General features: G+C 39.3%; 1 protein-coding gene across 2 annotated transcripts in view; it reads right to left on the bottom strand.

Annotated features, from left to right (window-relative positions):
• NAV3 (neuron navigator 3) overlaps positions 1-20860 on the bottom strand; it is a 270974-nt gene that overhangs the window by 97646 nt on the left and 152468 nt on the right. For both annotated transcript variants that reach the window (XM_075150396.1, XM_075150404.1), the window contains exons 10-12: positions 11246-11354; positions 10462-10845; positions 6934-7053 (exon numbers count right to left, since the gene is read on the bottom strand). In XM_075150396.1, the coding sequence (XP_075006497.1) occupies positions 6934-7053; positions 10462-10845; positions 11246-11354 (613 nt within the window). The remainder of the gene's footprint in view (positions 1-6933; positions 7054-10461; positions 10846-11245; positions 11355-20860) is intronic.

The raw sequence follows: 20860 nt of genomic DNA, 5'->3' as shown, positions 1-20860 counted from the left end.
CCGTAAACTGCGTCTTAGGTAGTTGGTATTAAATACATTGGTACTCTCTTCAGAAGTAGATTACAATCAAAATAAACCATCTGCATTTTTCCTGAAGAGAAGTATTAGCAATCTGTTACCACACGATGAAGTCCAGCCTCACTTCAAATAATTTTAAAGTATCTAAACCAAACTTCGAGATAAGCAGAAATAAAGAATGCAAATAGACTGTATGACATTAATAACTAGCTCCACACCATCCACTTTGAAAAAGTAGATTTGTGAGAATGTTAAATGCATCAGCTGTAAACAGCCAGCCTTCAGTTTAATAACCCTACAGCAAACTGTATGCTCAGCTCATTTAGCATCACATGAGAATGTAATTTGCTTCCATTCCTTGCAAAAGTTTAAAAACTTGTTTCCATTAATTCCTTTTTCATATAAACTGAAATTAGTTGATATTGTCCTTCTTTCTGTAACTTGACAAAAAATGAAAAAGAGAAAACTTCATTTGTCATTCATTTCACGTAATCACTTGCAGCTCAGTCTTGTTTTAAAGTAAACATCTGCCATGCACTGCTCTTGCCTTTTCTGAATGTCATTTCCTTATGTAAGCTGGGTGCAAAGAAATGTGTCTGCAGACATGATGCTGCAGGATCATGACAGTTTAACATACTAATGACAGCATGCTAACAATGCAGTTTGTTTATGTCACTGATATTAATAAAGTATCTGAACCTAAAAACTCACACAGCTGTTAAATGTTTCCATGTTTTGGTTTGTGGTTCTATGGGCAATTTCTATAGATATTTAAAGCAACTAAGGAAAGAGACAACCTCACAAAATTAGATCAAAATCCAGTTGCTCTGCTTACTGTTCAAATCCTTACTTTAGAAATCATGACCAAAACCAAAGTCATACTCAATTCAAATACCATTCTTTCTAAATTAATAATGCTGTACAAAATAATATTACTGAAAATTTTCTTTTTTATTATGCCTTTGAAAATAAGGTATTTATCCTCAAAGGATCCTGAATACTTAACAACATAATGAGTCAAAAAACCAGGAGTGCTCCTTTTGACACAATTATTTTGCTCTTCATGCATGGATACATACATATTTATGCTTTAGGTACTTAAATATAGCATCCTTAGTTTACACAAAAAATAAAAACTGAGATACACATTGAAATAGATACTTCTAACTTTCTCGATAACCTAACAGATGCCAAAATGAGGAAAGATTTACACCAGAGATTATGAAAATGCAGAATCATTTGAGAATAATAAAAGTAAATGGTGGGAAATTTTAACAGCAACAGCTGTGAAAAGAAATTATGGAAGATTAAAAGTGTAGAAGAGAGCAACAATAGTAAAAACAGTTTAAAGTTTAAATTGCTTCACAAGAGAGATTCTTTAATTATGGTTTCTGGAGATATTTGAGTAATAACTGCAAAAACAGTGAGGTATAGATATTTATAATTATTTCAGTATCCTAAGAACCTACTAATGCTGTAAAATCACAGACAGGAAAATTATAGCAGAGCACATGATTGGATGAACCATGCTGACTTTAAGGTGTATAATGACTTTTTTAGGCTGTGCACAGAATAGCAATCATCACAGGCGTACTTAGTGGTGAAGGCAGATGCAAAGATATAGGAAGTCTCCCCACATAATGCAGTTGATTTGTAGCAAAACTCATTTTTGCCCAAGAAAGTCTTAGACAGCAAAAGTAGGTATACCTATTTTATGTTTTGTTATTTCATATCTGTAGGATGAATGTTTGCATTATTGCCATAGACACTGGTACCCAGAGTTGGACACAGCTGAAATGTTGGAAGACAGAGGAAAGGGTAGAGGGCTGAATGTGTGCACAGTGAATATCACGAATACTGTGCTATATACAATTCCTTTAACTATCCATAGTAAATCCCACTCTGCTACCAGAAGCAGCAAAGTGAACAGGTAATAGTTGCAACATGGCAGAACAGTGATCACATCAACACCAGACTGCAAGGACACATGGCAGAAGGCGCAGTGTTAGTGCAGTGCTGAAATACGCATTACACAGAAGCATCTGGATAGAAAAGCAATACATAACGTATGCCTGTCCACAGAACAACATCTCAAAGGGTTAAATTCCAAACAACATCAGCAATTTCAATGTGCTGCCAAAACTTTACAGCATGAGAACAGGCATTGTATTCTATTAGGATTTTAAGTTACTGTTCATGATGTCTCTCAGCCTTTTCTGATACTACCAACACTATGAAAAAGGGTTCCCAGTTCAATACTCCTTTGAACTCTGGAAAAGTTCCTTTTCCAAAAGTACAATATTCCAACTCAAGGCTCATCTACTCAGACAAACACCAGAAGAAGACTTACAGGCATTCATGCAGGAAGTTACTTAATAAACTACAGGCAAAATCTGGAATTATTTTATTATAATTATAATTAATAATGTATTATGATGATTATGGTTTGGCTGAGAACAAACAGGCCAGCCTGAGCTAGTCTGAGATAACTGCCAAATCTTCTGCACATGTGACAGATGGTGGAAGCATTTTAAAGACTCCCTGTGCACAAGAACTCCGTGTAACGGAGGCTCAGATTCAATGCAACAGCAAAGTAGCTCAAGCGGGTCATGATAAAAGCACACGAAGCAGCATAAGCTGCCTTTAAAGCTTTGGGTTTTTTCTGAAGAAAAGGTGAAAAAAAAAAGAATAGTGCATTCAAGGGATGTGAGGGGAAAGTGGTTGCACAACTTATGTTGACTGTTGACTGATGAAAGTGAAGGAAACTGTGGCTTTTGATACAGTGCACTAAATTCAGCAGGTATAGGGGGTGGAAGGGTAATGGTAGAACTCAGTGGAGCTATGTCCCCTTCTAAAAGGGCTTGTTTAAACTTTCCTAACAGTTTTTATGGACAACACAGGGTGGTTTGGAAACCTTGCAACTCACTTTTCAACAAACCTTATTCTTCCCAAGAACTTAATTCATTTTATGTGCTTACGTCTAATCTCTTTTGGCTCATCTTACTTTGAAAAGGGTTTTGAACTCCAAGAATGTTCCTCAAATACTCCCTCTAAGAGTCCCAGAAGGCAAATACTAGAGTGTAGAGGAGGAAGACAGAACAATAAATGAAAAGTAATATCATACAACTGAGAACTCTCCCAGCCACATCCCAAGTTACACCCGCTGCAGAGAATCCATCTTCCTCTCTAATTCATTTCTTATGGTATCTGAAGCAAGGTAAATTGCAAGGAATAGGCATTTATAATAGACCAAAAAAAGAGTCCAAATCAGAAAAAAAATCAAAAAAAGAATGATACAACCATTGACATCTGATGCTGCCAGTGTCCCTTCAGCCTTTCATTGAACCATTACAATTCTTTCCCTAGAATAAGCAAATATGCTATGTTCCTTTCTACACCAATGTGCTTTCCAGAGCAGTATGCAGTCAACACTTAAGCCTTGGCTTATGTTGCATTCATGATTTTAACTTTTTATGAAGTTGTTAAAAGAGCAATTTAATATTATTATTTGGATGAGCTCTCTCAGGCTAGGTTTCTGCATGGAGATCCTTCAACCCTTTGCTTTTTGGCAAGAAGTGGAGATGCAGGTGCTATCTGAAACCAATTTAGAGTGGAATCAAACTGGGGACCTGATTGTCTTTTTACACCAGTTCCATGCCTTTAATTTCAACGAATTATTCCTGATTTATCCATGAAATGACAATCAGTCTGAAAGCATACATTTCCCAGAAATGGCATTACTCTTAGAGATATCATCAGCCCACCTATCTGAAGAATAATGTAACATCAGCTCACAAAAAGAAAAAGTTTTAAAATATAAGCAGAAACTGTAATTTAGGTTGTCAGAGAAAACCCAAGTTCAGTTTTCATGAAGAACATAGGATTGCTGTCAGCAAAAGTTGCTGGCTCTAGTGATGGACAGAATACTAAAACTTCTTTCCTGGCTGCTAATGTAAATCAGATATTTGCAGCATATCATTTTTTGCCTGCACAGAGATGCCAGCAGAGTCCTTTACAACAGAAAGGCCAGGGCAAATCATGCCAATTATGAAAAAGGCTTATACTAATGATACTATAAAGAAAACGCATATGTCCTTCACATATCTACAGGGATGACAGAGAAGAGAATAATCCTCTTTCATGGAAGTTCATCATAGAGTGGCAAGGCATACCTTGAAGACTTGACACAAGCCCTGTTCTTTTTGTTGAGTAGAAAAAATAATATCTGAAATGCTTTATGAGATAAGATGAAATCTCAGGTATCCATGCTGTTGTGAAGGATCAAAACCTATCCTGCCAAACAAAGCGAGAGTCTCAGCAATCTCTGTATTGCTTTTTCTACCTGATTTCATATCATAAACGTGACACATATTGCTGAAGATCAGCATAAACATTTTTTTGTGTCTGTTTGACTTAATACAGTTTTTTTTTGTGACCCATTTTGGCAAGCATGTGTTTTGTTATCATCAGAACTCATAAAAATATTTAATTTTTTCCACTTCCTAAGTACCTTTTTGCTGCTTCAAGAAATAACATACACTTACACACAAAAAAATCTGTGTCAACAAAGCATGATTAAGGTTGTAAAAATCAAGCATTGAAAGGTCAGAAAATGCCAGAATTGTCTGAACATCCATAATATAAATCCCTCATGCCTGTGCTTTATGATAAACTTTTTAATTACATGATAGCATATAGTATGTTCCGTGACACCCTGTTTAGAGGGTCCAGCAGAGCACAGGAGTCCAACTTTCATTCTTTGTGTAAGGGAAAGCAGTCGTTACAGGGTAAATCCTACTTCACATCTGTAGGCTTTAAGCTCAAAAATGACTTTGGGGCTTGCTCATGCAGCTCGCTAATGTCAAGAGCAGTTTGCAAATGCACAGTGAAGATGGAATATACTGAGATTTTAGTTGTTGAGATCAAATAAATCTTTTCTGAATACACATGAATTTCATTTTTTAAAAAGCCTTGTATCTTGCATAACCCAAAATAATCTCCTGACAAATTTGAAGTCCCTGCTCCACAACCTGGCAAGCGATAGACTCAGAGATGAAAGACTCAGAAACAGCAGAGTAGTTTTTAGCACACAACATTTTTAGCCTGTCTGACAAAGTTGTATAAACAAACCAAAACAGATTTATGTACTGGGAAATGCTGGACAATCTCATTACTGAGAACTGATGATAGCCTGTCTGTGGTTTCACATGCAAAACGTGTATGTACCTACACACTATATAGAAAAAATTAACACATACATTACTAAATAACACTTCAAAGTAAAACAAACACAAAGCATTTGAGTGGCATATAGAGTTTGAGGAATACTAAGAACAATTTTAAAATCCCTTAATTTGGATCTCTTTTTTTTTTTCAGGGAAATGTGCGTGGTTTGAAACCTGGGTGTGAATATTGCATGGTGGGAAGAGCTCTAATAACTTCACTCCCAGGTGAAAAAAGATATAGAGACATACAAAAACGTGGGCGCTAGTGACATTCTCTATCTTTAATTACATGACTCCCAGCCTTTAAATTTTCCACCCTCTCTCTCACTTTGAGCTTAAGGTTCTTGTTCTCACATACAGAGCTCCACAAAAGTCCCTCCTGCCCACATCTCATTTCTCATTTTCTCCTTCTGTTACTGCCTGAGCTCTATCCAAATTATTTTCTTAAACGCCTACTGTACACTTTCTCTGGTCTTTGCATCACATCAATGCTTGCATTCCAAAGAACCAAACTGTGTTCATTTGAATTGCTATCTAAAATAGGCTTTTTGTGCAAGGTCAACAAGTGCTAATATGTCAGCTAAAGCAACCTTCTTTTTTAAGTAACTGATTCTCTAGATGAAAATGATCTTCTTTATCCTGATGCATTTCATGCACTGTTTGAGTAATGCAGACTATCTCTGACTCATGTCACAGGCATATTTTCACCAGAAAAATGTGAAAAGTAAAAATTGTATCATACCTAGGTTAATATCCTAGAACTTCTTCAACTAATTTGCTGAATTTGTAAAACCAGAGCCACTCCATGAACCTTTTCTCCTTTCCTGATTAAATAATTTTTTTCATGAAAGGAAACTTGATTTTAAAAAGATGGGACTGAAATCAATCCCCTAAAACTGAAGGCTGCCAAATTTCACAGCTGCTTCTTATCTCTATGATGGTCTGACCAAAACCTCAGAGCTGACAGCTCTAAGTTCTGCAAAAGTTGGGTTATGAATTTTTATTTCTCAGACATGGATACAAGCCACCAATATGAATATACTTAAAGCTCAAGCAAAAGAAACAAAAAACACTTGCCTAATCTGCAAAAGCACTAGCGGGAGCATGTTTTTATGCTCACACCCATATGTACACGTATAAGGGCAGGATAGTGTTGTTTCTTTTTTCACGCTGAATAGACAATGGGATATAACCCCACTTCTCACTTCCCACTGCTCACAGGTACTGCCTTCTTCTGACACCCACAGAGGGCAAAACGGGTGGAGAAGACCTGGGTTCTGGTTCCAGCCAACTCCAAATGCATGTTCTGACCCACAGCATCAGGCACACGCAAGCTCTCTGCTGCCTAGAGGCCGTGTGTATTCTCCCTATGCCCACCAATTGACAAGGCAACCTGTAAAAATCATGTCCCATTTCAGAGATTCAAGATGGCAAGTAAGGTCTGGGCTTCTTAATTCTCTTACATCTTCAACAATAAATTCTTCCTAAGTCCCCTTCCCATGTGAAAAATGTGCCTTTTCCCCACTTGTTGTGGTATTTGGCGTATTGTGTGCTCAGAAACCTAGCAGTCTCAGAAGCTTGCTTTCTCTTGCTATTCCTTATGAACAAAAGGGTGATATATTGGCAGGTATGAAGGATGAAAAATAGCTGTAAAGCTCAGATAGCTTTTTACTTAGCAAAGCATTGTTACCTGTCCGCATCCACAGTCACATCATGAACCCCTCTTTGAATGACGTCTCGAGAGGCAGCTAGGTCTGGTATTCGGTTCAGACTTCTTGTGTATAGGTTGAGTCCTCCATCTGTCATGTACCTGAAAATAAATGTGTGGTCAATCACTGCAAAATGCAGCCATCTGGCAATGATGTTTCACTCTAAAGTTAATGGACTGTGGAATTCAAATGTTTAAGGTATGGACTGTCCTATTAGATGGTAGACTTATACTAAATATTCTCGCTTAGTGTGCCCAGCATAGGGAGATCAGATATATGCCTATTTTCTAGGATTATTTGTCTTTTTCTGTGATGGCTTACAGGTCAACCTGTTTTATTAAAATATATTTAGATTGAAACCCTCAAGTATCTTCAGAAATTTTAAGTACATTTTAAGTACTGCAGTTTTGTCAAATAATAGCACAAGATGCAAGAAGCATAACTCAGTTAAAAAAAGAAAAAAAAAAAGAAAAAAATCAGTAGCATCCATCTAAATGGGAACAGAAATTGAGAATCCAAATCCATAGTCCCTGCTGGGAAGCAATCATTCAGATATGAAACAGATATCCACTGAAGCCCTTACAATGACATTTAAGAATCTCTTTCTATCTGTTCCTTTAGCTTGATTCCTATCACTTCACATTATAATGAATGACTAATGAATCAAACAGTGAGTATAGTGCTGCTTACTCACTAGAGAACCATTAAAAGTTTCTGAATTTCAAGCAGCAACAATAATTTCTGGAATGCCTACCTACAGTTTAATATTCGAGAGGTCTTGGTGCTTGTAACTGAGCAGTACCACAAGCCTGTCCTACTCTCAATACCTGTCCATTATTTTCTCAAAGGACCTTTCATTAAACTGCCTTCCCTCTCAGGCTCTTGTTTTTCACATTTCCCTCTTGTAGTTTTTGGGAACTTTAGTGTAGCAACCTAGTACAGCGTTTGCACAAATTTATTTGTGAAGGACCATGCACATATATGGCACTTAACATAGAAGTATACATACACAGAAAAAAATTGGTATATCTCAGTGAACCTGCTCAAAGTAAATTTACAGGCTTACTGAAATAAGTGTAGTCCCAATGTTAAGATGATGGCTAAAATGATCTACTGGAGTTCACTCCCAATTCAAACAATCTTTAACACAAGTTCTCCTTCAGCCATGAAATGGTGCCACTCAAATTCATCTTTCAGTTGAAGCGTGTGTCCAAGTACACACACATTTAACTTTAGTAACTCTACACAGGCTCCCAGGCACAAGCCAAGGCACACACACACCGCCGGTGCTCCAGATGTTCCGTTGGCCCTCTCCCTGCAGGTCCTTCTGGGAGCTGATTTAATTGAAATCAACTGTCCCAGAGACCGCAGGGCTAATAGAGCAGCCCGGGAGCACCAGCCTCTACCCTCAGGGCTCGGGGTGGGTGAGCTGGTGCAGATTTTGAGAGCAAAGCTGTGGTAGGGTAGCCCTGTGCGACAGCTACAGTTTGAGATAGCATCGTGTCCTGGATGGCAATCTGGATGAAGGCAACCTCAAGTGCACTAAAACGCAAAGGGTTGGTGTGCTTATTTTCAACTAAATTCTGAGGCATTTTATGCACTGGTAAGATTTGGCCTGCAGTTCAGCAAGGGATTTCTGAAACCCTGGTATCTGGAGTCTGCAGAAGGTAACTTCACATTTGTTTTCAAAGGTAAATTAACAGTCATACTTACACACTGGATTTTTCCTTTTATTAAAGACAAAATTTAGACTTTTTGACAGATTACTTAGCTAGGGGTGAATTATGCAGTAGGTTCCAAGGCTCTGGAATTGTATATTAAATTTAGCTGTGGTTTGAATGCAATCCAGTCTATATGGATTTTTTCCTGTATAAGTAAGGCCTGAATGGAGAGACTTAACAACAGGCCTTCCTCACACTAATTTCTAATTTCTGCTGCATTCCTGTCCCCAAGTGTTTAAAGTAATTAAACTGAAAATGGAAGAGGCATAAAGGAGATAAGACTTTACATGCCTCAGTGAATCCTGAAATTTCAGAGCTTATTAACTTGTTTTTAACATTTACGGCACCTAAAAATGTTAACTGAGCACATTGCAACTTACTGTCTATTGAGTCATCCTTATTACAGATGCAAAGAAAAGTCACACAAGATGACTATATTCATTCTCTAATGTGATAAGCTCATCAGGCACTGCAAAGGATTCCCCTATCTTTTTTTTTTTTAAACAAACCCATGCATCCATCAAAGGCAGCATTTATATTTCCTTTATGATAAAAGGTCTTCAGACATTAAAGTATTACATTTTCCATATGTCTTTTCTCTGTTCTAGCACACATGAACATGGCATCCTATTTGACAGCCACTAATGCTATGCTGTGGACAACCTTGTCAGCAGTGCTCCATTCACAGATCACTGAGACAGTGCACCAGAGAGATACAGGAATATGCTCTTTATAGTTATGCTTTTTCCAGAGATCTATCTTTGGATGGTGCTTGAGGTGAGACATTACTCTAGAGAGAGCTTTGATCACAGGCTTACATTTGCCCTTAGGAACGTATCATATCCAATTTCATCAGCCACCATTCTCTACTCATAGCTATACTTCAAACTAAAAGATTAGATTGACAGCAAGAGTCCTAAATTTATACAGAGCCAAGTAGTGTGGTGTGACATGGCCATGTACTCTGTGGGACTTCTGTTCAAACCAATGTTACCTCAACCATCAAGCACCCTTGAGATGCCAAAAACAGCACTGAACAATAATCTGAGTAAAACAGTAACATGGCTTTTTTTTCTTTTAGATGATGCTTTAGGAGTTCTAACATACATAGGAGTGAAGTGACTTATGTTCCAAGATTGATATAAGAATTGTTAAATAGTAATTTGAAACACAGAGAAAACAGTACCCCAAAGTCAATCAATTGGTTAAGCAAACAAAACTAAAAATAGTTGTCATTCTTCTTCCTGGGTATGCTAGGAGAGTGACTGATCTATTCTTTTATGAAAAGATGCTCCTACAGCTCAGATGATATGCACAGTTGAAGAATTGCAGTAAAGGCCTATCACACAGACTATACTAGACAATATCTGAAGTGGAAACAGAAAAAGTCAGTGCTGTCAGCAACTGCTTTTCAACAGCTGCATCCAATACCATATCTGCAATCTCAAATAAAACATAAAAATACCGAAAGAAGACCCATCCCAGAGCAAGCAGTGCAAAATGATAGTTTACCAGATAACTAAGAAATTCCAGTAAGTAATGAGAAATACCTGTGATCTTATCAAAGTTCATAGCAAAGTCACTTTGATGTTAAAGGAGAAGAACTGAATTTGAAGGCAGGTGAGAACATCACTGGCAGCTTAGAGGCTTTTTTTTTTTTTAATAATATGTATATTTTTACATGGCAACCATAATGCAACTTCCACTTGCGTGCCAGAATTTGTTAGAAAAATCCTGTTAAATCTGCCAGTCATGCATTAGCTCAAAAGGGGAAAAGGTGCTACTTACCCACTATTGATGTCATCAGTTCTGAGGCTTTTCCCAAGAATGTCCCCATCGCTCATGTAGCCACCAACGTCAACTTCAGAGGACATGTCCAAATCGCCACTTCCCTTCTCACTCATGTCGATCTGTGAGATATTCCCAAGGCGAGAAACAGCTGCTCGACGAAGCGGGGTGGTGTACATGAATCGAGAAGGGTCTGTGTGTATGAAGCGACTGGCGCTGCTGCGAGGATAACCCGCGCCCAAGGACGGGGCATCTCCTGCCTGCAGCCGAGGACTGGCCTGCCCTAGCCTCCAAGTCACTGGGGTGGACCGGCTTGTCAAGCTTGGTATGCTTCTCCCATTCACCTCAGTTGTCACAGTGCTGTCAAAAGTTGTCTCCAATGTGCTACCAAACAAAATGGAGAAGTCAGTGAATGGCACTTTCTCTGTTCCTGAGAAAGGTTGGAAGAATATATATTTTTTTAAAAAAGTTCTGTGTGTGTGTGTTTCTCCATGTGCACACGTGTTTGTGTAAACAATAACCTCTACTTATAAAATAACCTGAAATATATTTTATAGGCTTCTAAGTAGAGGTATATGAAACAATAACCATCTTTGTGAATGATTGCATAAGACACTTTGACAGCAAAGTATATTAAAGTCACATTTAAGTTGTTGAGGCAGTCTAGCAAACAGTATGGTTAGTGTCATCATTAATTTTTCCTTGCAAGTCTCTAATTCATTCAGCAACCAGTAATACTCTCCTACGGTCCAAATTTTTAGCAGTCTACACAAAACCAGAATACCTGTGGCTTATCTGGGTCCCTCTAAGGCTCGACATAGTTTCTTCCAAATTCTGTCTCAGGTCTGCTATATTCTTTACAGTTCTCATTCTTCTTGTTTCAGGGTCTTCCCCTGTAAGAAAACAGCAAAACCAGCATAAATTTTAACCCACATGAGTGTATAAGGTTGAATAAAGTGCACACATGTATACACAGCTGAGAATACACACATATGATTGTAAATAGGTCTGTTCCTTTAATCTTTAAAAAAAAAAGCCCTCATCCTTTCAGTAATAAAACACACATACGCTTATAAATAACATGTGGTATGTAAAAAACCCACTGAAAAGAGTCCTGGTGAAGTATCCCTGTTAGGGCCCAAATCTATTAATGAAATTCAGATTTACAGTGTGGGGATTTTTATCCTCTGTAATCAAGGCACGATGCAGCCCCACAAGACCACTTGATACATTACACAGCCCCTTTTTCCTCCTTGACATTTTACATGACTTGGTAGGAAATAAAGCCACAGTAAATCTGTGTCTGGAAAGAATTGGGATGACTGTTACAACAACTCTTCAGTTTGCACTTAACATCCAGGCTATTTCAAAGTACTCTTTAAGTCAGGCACTTAATAAAGCATCTTTCCTGAACTGTAATGGTTTCCTGAAGGAGGAGATTATTCTTCATATGGGATAAAAAAAATATTCTTCTTGGGATAAAAATCTGAACACTCTAAGCATATGTGTCATTTATATAATTACAGATTTTAATAGCCTTCAGGGATCCATTGTGAAAAGCTAGTCTGGTATCTTGAATAGTGAAGCCCACAGAACTTCACCTGGAACATCCTGAACAGTGTTTATTTCACATGATTAAAAAAAAAAAAACCAAACAAAAAAAAAACAGAAGGAAAAAAAAATTATATATTATGTGTTACAAAAGGAAAACATAATAAACCTCAAAGCAACCTCCAAAATTCATATATGAAGAAACAAAAATGCATGTTTTCTAGCATATTCATATATCAAGGAATTTTAGTTCATTCTTCTTTTGGAGAATAAGAGAATTTCAAAAGAAAATCTGTGACAAAAATCGTTGATTTATTCAAGGCTAGTGTCCTGCTTCTGCCTGTCCCCTATATCTGTTGCTTGAAAGAAGGTGGGCAAGACGCATCATTGTTATAGTTAAGTGAAGTGCAAATAATTTCTTTTTGACTGTATCAATGATAAATTTCATGTCATACCTCACCTTGCTAAGTTAATTTTACTCCTCATTCTGGAAATGTTATCATCAAGAATGATATTGTGCAACCACTAAAATTATTCTAATATTTAACTATAGATTTCAGCATTCTCATCCAGAACAAGCTTTTAATCTAATTTTGGAATCCTCATGACATCGAAAAACTGTTTCATCTTTGAATACATTTAACAGGAGATAGTCTGGTGAATTTAAATTCAACATCATACAAAAATCAAGATCAGAAATGCAAGCAGAGCCAAAATACTATATAGCACTACAATATTTCACATATGTAAAATGTAAAATACACATGCAGATACACATCTTCAAGTTGCTGCATTTCTCATTCTGTTGCCACCTTTCCTCCTCCTAGGTTTATGTGTGAGGTATAAATTCAACAATGGTGATGTCTCTGAGGAAAAGCATGGGGTGCCATCTAAGTGAAAAAACAGGTAGGAGATGTTTGGGAAAGAGCGAAAAGAAAAAAAAATTTATCCTTTGCAGAGTAGATAAAATGGGAAAAAAGGAAGGAGGAGCTCTTAACGTAGAGCTTGCAAGAAAAGTTGCATAGGACAGAGAACTGGGAAATATTCAACATGGAGCCAGAAGCAATGAAAATTTTATATTTAACAAAGCGTTCTGGAAAAGTAAAGCAAAAATTAAAAAAAAAAGTCCTACAGGAAAAAATTCTGGTAAGGTAAAGAGATCTCAACACAACATCTGTTTGAAGGCATGGGAAAAGGTTGACTTGCAGAACTACAAGTATGGGTTTAACATTGGTTTACAAAAAGCGCTGTGTTAGCATATAGAGTGACATTCATTTCAAATATAAGGGAGAACCACAGAAGCAAACTATATTTGAACAATGGTTCACTTAAGCTCCTTAATTTCGAGTTTTGACTAAAGGATGAAGCCTTTGAGCTCATTGACAAACTGAATTGCTACTGTACCCTCTTCTGCAGTCCAGGTCCTATTGCCCAAACACTCTGCAGGCAGTTAAGAAAAGTCCCACTCCTGATATTAAATGGAAATAAATTATTCCATATATATTCCATATACCCTTTATTTCTTCCCTGATAGGCAAATGATGCATGATTGCCAATGTACCCCTGCAGTTGTGGCTCAATGTCAAGCTAGCTTTGACAGCAATACCAGTTTGAGGTTTTCCCATCAACTCTGCCCCCGCTATGTATTCTCTCCTCTTTGCTGCAGCCAAACAGTCCTTCAGGAACTGCTGTTTGCTTGTTTGTTTTATTGCTCCAAATAAATTCTTCAGTGGCTTAATGATCCAACAGTCCATAAACCTCTGAGTTGGCACCATGGAGTTGACAGTGGGGTCAACACCCGGACAGGATGGAGACAAGAAGTTGGGGTACAGGCCCAGCACTGCTGCCAAACTCTCCATCTTCTCAAGCCACACCCCGAGGCCATGTCCGTTCACAGAATTTTACTCCATAAAATAAACCACCTGTGTGCATTTTTACATGTAATACCTTGCAGGAGGTAAATGTTCAAACTCAGATTGAAATGACAACAACTACTCCTATGTTTCAAGCTAGAAGCTAGACATGTTCAATTAAGCACCTTGTTGATCAATGTATCCATGGATCCCATGTACTGTTTGCAGAGTTTCCTGCACCATCCTGGAGATTCCCGTGAAGCAAAAGGGCTCATGCCAAGGCAAAGCTGGAGACTATTAAGTCCTGTTAGACTGAACGTGCTGTTGAAAGCCCAGACAGTTCCCAGGCAGACTGTCCGTGCCTACCTCCAGGCAGTTGCCTATGGTGCACTCAGTTCCTCACTGTCGCTGCCCTTTGCTTCCCCCCCTCCGCCAAAGGCACTCAAATTTACTTCCAGGATCACATTATATGCCTGCCACAATATCTATATGGGGGTGAGCCAGGACCTGTTCCCTGCCCTGCCTCAAACCGGGGGTGAAACAGTAACTTGGTATAAGACAATTTTCTGTTATACACAGAAAGACAAATTCCAGGGTGTAAGCAGGCAGAATTAAAGGCAAAGCAATACTTTACCTTTATATTTATTTGAGGAACTGAATATAACTCATATTTCCAGTGACTTGACTTTGCCCTTTCCTTCCTTGTTTATCCCTGTCAGTTGTCCTTTGCTGTATGTTAATACTGCAAATTCTTGCAGAAAAAATGACAGCAACTGTCTTTTTAAATATATATAGTACAGTAAATAGCATAACAAAGCCTTAAGGTATAATGGCAATACAAAAAAAAAAAAAAGGTACATAGATATGGCAAATTGCCAAAATATATTTTCACAGAGAAGAATGTTTTACTTTCAAACACATTATGCCATAAAAAGTGGTGTTATTCTATCCTGGAAAGACAGTTTCCTCTATATATATCTATAGTATAGTATCCTGAAAAGTTTGAGGTCTAATCTCTTTCGATCTCTCACTGACACAAGGGGTAATTTCAAAACCTTTCCACCATTTTTTTTCTAAAAAAGATACAGCTAGAATTTTATGATCTTAAAATACTACATAGTACTACATACAAAATCCTCATAACTGTAACTATTAAGTGTTTTAAAAATAATTGTTCTTTTTTCTTTCCATCCTTCTCTTACGGCTATATCAATGGACTCAATGCTATACCGTGGATGAACGAGTCAGAAAGTATAAACAGTTGAACATGATGCTTGAGAAATTTTCTGCACTGGGTGCAAGATCCTCAGACCTAACTTGTATCTGACATTACCTACATTTTCAGGACAGCACTGTGGCTCCCCATCTACAACAAACCTCCTTCTGTACAGAGGACCATATGGATGGTGATTATGTGTTTTTTTCTGAAAGCTAGCTACATTGTGCCTGCTAGAAGAGACGCTATGATGCTTATTGCATCAGGATTGGGACACACTGTATGGGTTCAAAGGGAGTCCAGATACCCCCAGGCACCTGGTTGCTTATTACCCTGGCCCACTGTCATCATAGAGTCTATCCATATTTGCATGACCTGACATATCAGAAATGCTCCCTGGCTTGTTATCTCAAGTTATTCTGGTTTGTAGGTTGAAGAAAAGCCATTCTATTTCATATGTGGAGAGACTGGGATAAGAAAGATTAAAACCAGGGTACCCTGAAACTTTCTGTCAAAATCCTGTTCCTCTTACAAGAAAGTCTGATGCAAATATTTTACTGACCCCATGAAATATAATCTGCTCAAATCGCTTGCAGCTTCATTATTTATGTTAAACATGAATGTTCCAAAAGATTGTCCCCAAATTCTTTCCTATAAGCAGTGAACCATTACAGGTTCCCTCAATAAATTTATAGAGAACACATTAATTTCTTCCATTATGTGAGATACGTACACAGGAGATCAAAAAAAAAATTTTTTCAGAAATCACTGATCACCTAGGTTAAACTTTTACATTCAGATTTCTGAAGCCTACCCAGAATTGCACATTTAATAATACTGTTCATAATGATTTCAGTATTTCTGCACATGTAATTACAGCCCAAAGCAGATAAATGAGAGAATAATAATTCCATTAATTGTCTGATTTTCATAAAAGGATTTACAAATAATAAGCAGCTCCCCAGAGAATTGTCCACTCTTAGATACTGACTCCATTCACAAAGGAAAGTACCAGTGTTACTCTGCAGGTAAGGAAACTGAGGCTCACAAAAGAACGGGGATTGGCTCAGTGACACGCAGCTGAAGAGGAGCAGGGGCGGGTGGAGAGCTCAGCTTCCTTTGCTAACAAGCCTCTAATCTGTAGGAGAAGCCCCTTTGTGCATACTGGTATAGTCTAACAACAAAAAGGTATGCATAAAAAGAGAATACTTGTTTCTTTTTTATTTTGAGATGATAGCTTTTTACATTACATACACAGCAAAAATTTTACCCTGAATGTTTAAACACAATCAGGGCTAACATACCCACCAGCAAAGAACCTCCAGGCTAGACACATGCTATATAACCTTGGAAAAGCAAGCAGCCACTTCAACCATTTGACTGGCTGAAGAACAAAGCTTTGGAAATGAACACTTTGAGCACTCTTATAAAGGGATGAGAGATGAAAAGTAAAGCCAGTAACACAGAAGCCTTTTGAAGCACCTATGGCTGTGGACTTCAAATGCTCACTGGCATGCACTGATATAACTAAACAGGTTATTTAAACTAAACTGAAACCTTGGCACTCACAATTTCACGTATATGGATGAAATTATCAGTGGGGGCAAGTGGGAAGAAATACTGGAGGGACAGCTTGTAGGCAAGCTGAGGTATTTTCTGTCTAAACCAAACCTTGGAGTCATGATTTCAATTCTAAATTAATGAGAACAAATGTAATTAAAATTAAATTATTTATGAGTAAACTAATAGCACTTAAATGTTTCACCTTATTTTTTCAAACAGCTAAGCAAACTGTGCTCAATTATTCACAGGCTGTTGCTGCTCATGCACCCATCAAAAGTGATTTAGGCAGTTGTCTTCATTTCATACAGTCTTCAGAGGTAAGAGCAAACAAGGAAGAAATGTCTAGACCCTATTTTTGCATACTATTGCAAATAAACCCAGTTCTGTCTCATGAAATCACTGTCAAGATCAAAAATCTGCTCCATGCAGACATGTGCTAACACTTGGGTCTCCTCCTGCCCTTCCTGATGTCAAGCCAAAGTTAACTTACCTAAAATATCAGTATAAAGGACCTGTTCTAGGTCCCCCAGCATTGTTATTATGACATCTTCATCCAGATGTGCTGTCCCTTCACGCAAGCAACCTTCCTCCTCCTCCTCTGCCCAGTTCCTGCTGGGGAAACGGGACGTGCAGGATGCATTTTCATCATCTGATTTTCCCCTCTCCTCATTGTCAATCTCGAAGCCTTCACCTATACGCCGGTCTCCCGACCTCCTGGACGTCCTGCTTCCAGCAGGTGGTATTGCCTGAAACGCTTGGGGTGTGGTGAGGCTGGGGTGGCAGAGGGAGTGCACCGACTGTGAGAGTGCCTTGGAAAGGGAGCCTCTGCTCCCAGCTTCTGCCTCCCGCTGACGGTAACTCTGGCTGGACTTGGAGGCGTTTCCAAACCAGTTCTCCCTGTACGAGTATCGCCTCTTCTCCCCTTCGCTGATGAGCGTGAGATTAGTTAGAGACTTCTGCTTCTGAAGACGAACACACCCTCCTCTAACCTCCTTGCCTTTAAACACTGACAGTTCAGCAGATCGCTGCATCTTGCCGGCTGGGGCTTCACCTCAGTTAGATTTCATATTTCTGAGATGGACAGCACTTCAATTCTTCGGAAAGGTCTGGGAGGTGGTCCCTCCAGCACCGCACGCTGCACATCCCAGGTAGCACATTCTTGCACTTGCAATGAAAAGCACAGCTCAACCATGCAGTTTACGTACTGTAAATGACTAGACAGGCACAGTCATTTTCTTTAAAATTATGCTGCTGTCTCTGCTAAGCCACTTCTCTCCCGTCACATTAATCTGCAGTACTTACAGTCATTTTCACTTGGATTTCTCTCAGGCAGAAGAGAGTTGATCAAACACTCTGCTCCAGCACAGAAGTAATCCCAAAAGCCAACTGTGTTTTCCCCTCTCCATCCAATCACCGGTCTCATCGGAGCGGTGGGCCTGCATCTCTGTCTACAGCTGCTGCCTTCTGAAATCCAAAGTAGGCACAAGTGCTGTCTCGGGCTCCCCCCCCCTCACCAGATCATGACTGATCCCAGTGCACGGCTCTTCACTTTAGATGGGCTGACACAGAACTGCAAGTACAGCCTCCACGTCAGAGCTCAATAAAGAGCCAAAATTAACCACTGAAGCAAAGCTCTGCACAAGCCTCCTTACATTTTAGTATTCAACCTGCATTCCCAGATATATGACTCTTCTCTGCTACTGCAGTGAATGCTGCTGGCTGCCATGGCAGCAAACATCCTGGTGAATTAAACCGGAGACACAGAAGCCTCTGCCCAGTTTACAGTGCCACAGGTTTCAAGACACAGCTTCACCTGAATGGGATGCTACAGTAACAGACCTAGCTCACAGTCAAATCCTATTTTTCTCCCTGAAAGGTAAGGATGACAAACTATTTCTTCCATATCACTGCTACTCCCTGTGCAGGAAGCTAAAAGCAGATTTGCAAATGGACCTTCAGTCTTGCAATTTCAGCTCTAAATTAAAAAAAAATATAATTTAAGATCATAAAGAAGCTAAAAATGGAAGACAACAGTACCTACCCAGTAAGGTGATTTATAAAAGGAAATATTTAATTTCTTTCTCCTTAAAATATACCTTGTTTGCATCTCTGTGAGATTCGGAGGCTAGTATGGAATTAAAAAGCTGTAATAAAATCATTGTTTCACAATCTTCTGAAGAAAACCTATTAATGGAATAGTAATTTTTTTATAAAGCAAATCAGTATCATGTCTGAACTTGGTTCACCAGTTCTAAATGTTGTTTCTAAATACATTATCAAGAGCAAAAGAAGAGTTATGTTTAAATGTATATCTTTTCTCAGAGAAAGAGATATTCATCCCAGAAATAATAGACAGATGAACAAAGAACTAGCTGAATTTCATTCTAATTTTTTAGATACAAACATTTTATCTACAGGCAATTAATTTCATAAAACATTATGTAGAAATCTACAAATATGAAAATTGCTGTATTACAATATACTGCTTTTGTCAGTGTGAAAATATGCTCCTCTCAAATCCCTACCTGAGAAACCTTGACAGGGGAGTAACCTTTAAAAATGCCACCCGAAGAATTACAGACTGTTTGCAGATTTCCTGTATGAATAAACAGGTGTTAACAGAAGCCTCAGTGTATTTCTTGCTTTTTGCTGGCTCAGTTTACAGTTTTTAAAGATATATAAGGAAAAAAATACATGGGAGAAACTTCTTAGAAATTTTAAAGGAAGGGTAAATTTTTTTCTAGGTAACCATCATAAACACAGAACTAATCTAGACAAAAATTCAGCAAGCATTCAGCAAGCAATGATGGTTTTCCATATTAAATCACTGACACATTCCTAGAAAGACGGGGTCCACAACAAGAGGTACCACTCCCCTCCCCACCTAGCCCACAAAGTCAAAGTAAGAGGAGACAAGAAAAATGCTCTGTCAGCCTGAGTGCAAAATCGTCCCAGATATTAAATGCCTGCCACTTCTTCAGCATGGAAACAAAAGGTAAGACTGCTGTCTTTACTCCCAGGGTCTGCCAGTTGCAGTGGCATATGGGCCCTTAAAAGGTTTTTATGAACGTGCTGGTGCCTGCCTGCAGCAGAGCCCGGCGCGCTGGTGCGGATGCTGACGCGGCCCCAGCTGAGGAAGCAGAGCTCCAGCACCGCCCGCGTGCTCCCGCACCGGCACACGCTGCCAGCGCCGTGCGGCTGTAACAGCCTGTTCAGCACGGCTGAGGAAGCTGTTGAGGTTGTTAGAAAGGCTTCACAGGGCTGTATTTACAATAGGGAATTTGCAAAATGAAGGGCAATCTCACTCTTTTCCCACTCAGTGGTTTTAAAACCTCAACTTATACTCAAATTGGTACAGTGTTCTCAGTTGCCATGTTTCAAATTAATAGGAAGGACAATGATTTGGCCCCACGCAGTGCTGCGGTGCAGTGGGGTCAAGGGAACAGGATCTTTTCCTACCATAAACAGCAAGGCTGAATCTCTCCCCGATACTCCAAATAAACGAATGGTAACTTCCTCACCTGCCCTTTCATGCCCAAACAGCTACAGTCAGTGGCTTGTCTCCATGGTCAGCTGTAGGCAGGTATGGACCTGCTCTGCCTCCACGCCGAGCTCATAGCTCGCGTGCCTGGCATATGTAGCAGTCATTCCTGCAGTGCTGTATCTGGCCTCAGTAAGCCCTGTGTCAGGGTGTACCCCCTCATGCTAAGCATTGCTCTGCTAGGGAAGCAATGCACGGTGCGGCCGCTCAGCTCTCAGCACGAATAGACCAGACACAAGACTGCCAGAACCGGCCAAGTGAATCGAGTTCTCTTCGCAGCTGGGAGCAGAAAAACTTATGGCAGAGGATGAAATGTCTTCACCCAATGAGCCACACCAAACCTCATGTATGGTGTTGGCAATAGGTGCCACACCACTCCAGGCTGGAAGGGTCTCTGGTAGGGGTACAGGTGGGCCCTGGGCAACCCCATGAGTTTCAGTGTCCCTGCTGACCTGTTTCTTCTCCCACTTGAGCTATTCACTGTAGCCCAGCTCCAGCGGGACACAGGTCACGGACCATCGGCCAGGTACGGGAATGACACCTGAACTGTGTGGGAGCCACGTGAGGGTAGCTGGCAGCTCCAGCATCCACCTGCCTCATTTCCTTTTCTACATATATTAAAAACACAATGAGGCAAATGCTGGGGTACGGAGGTATTAGGGCTAATCACGCAAC

This window comes from Calonectris borealis, chromosome 1 (assembly GCF_964195595.1).
Source record: "Calonectris borealis chromosome 1, bCalBor7.hap1.2, whole genome shotgun sequence".
Classification (NCBI taxonomy): domain Eukaryota; kingdom Metazoa; phylum Chordata; class Aves; order Procellariiformes; family Procellariidae; genus Calonectris; species Calonectris borealis.
The sequence above is the reverse complement of the archived record's forward strand: the minus strand, read 5'-3'. Positions and strand labels throughout refer to the sequence as shown.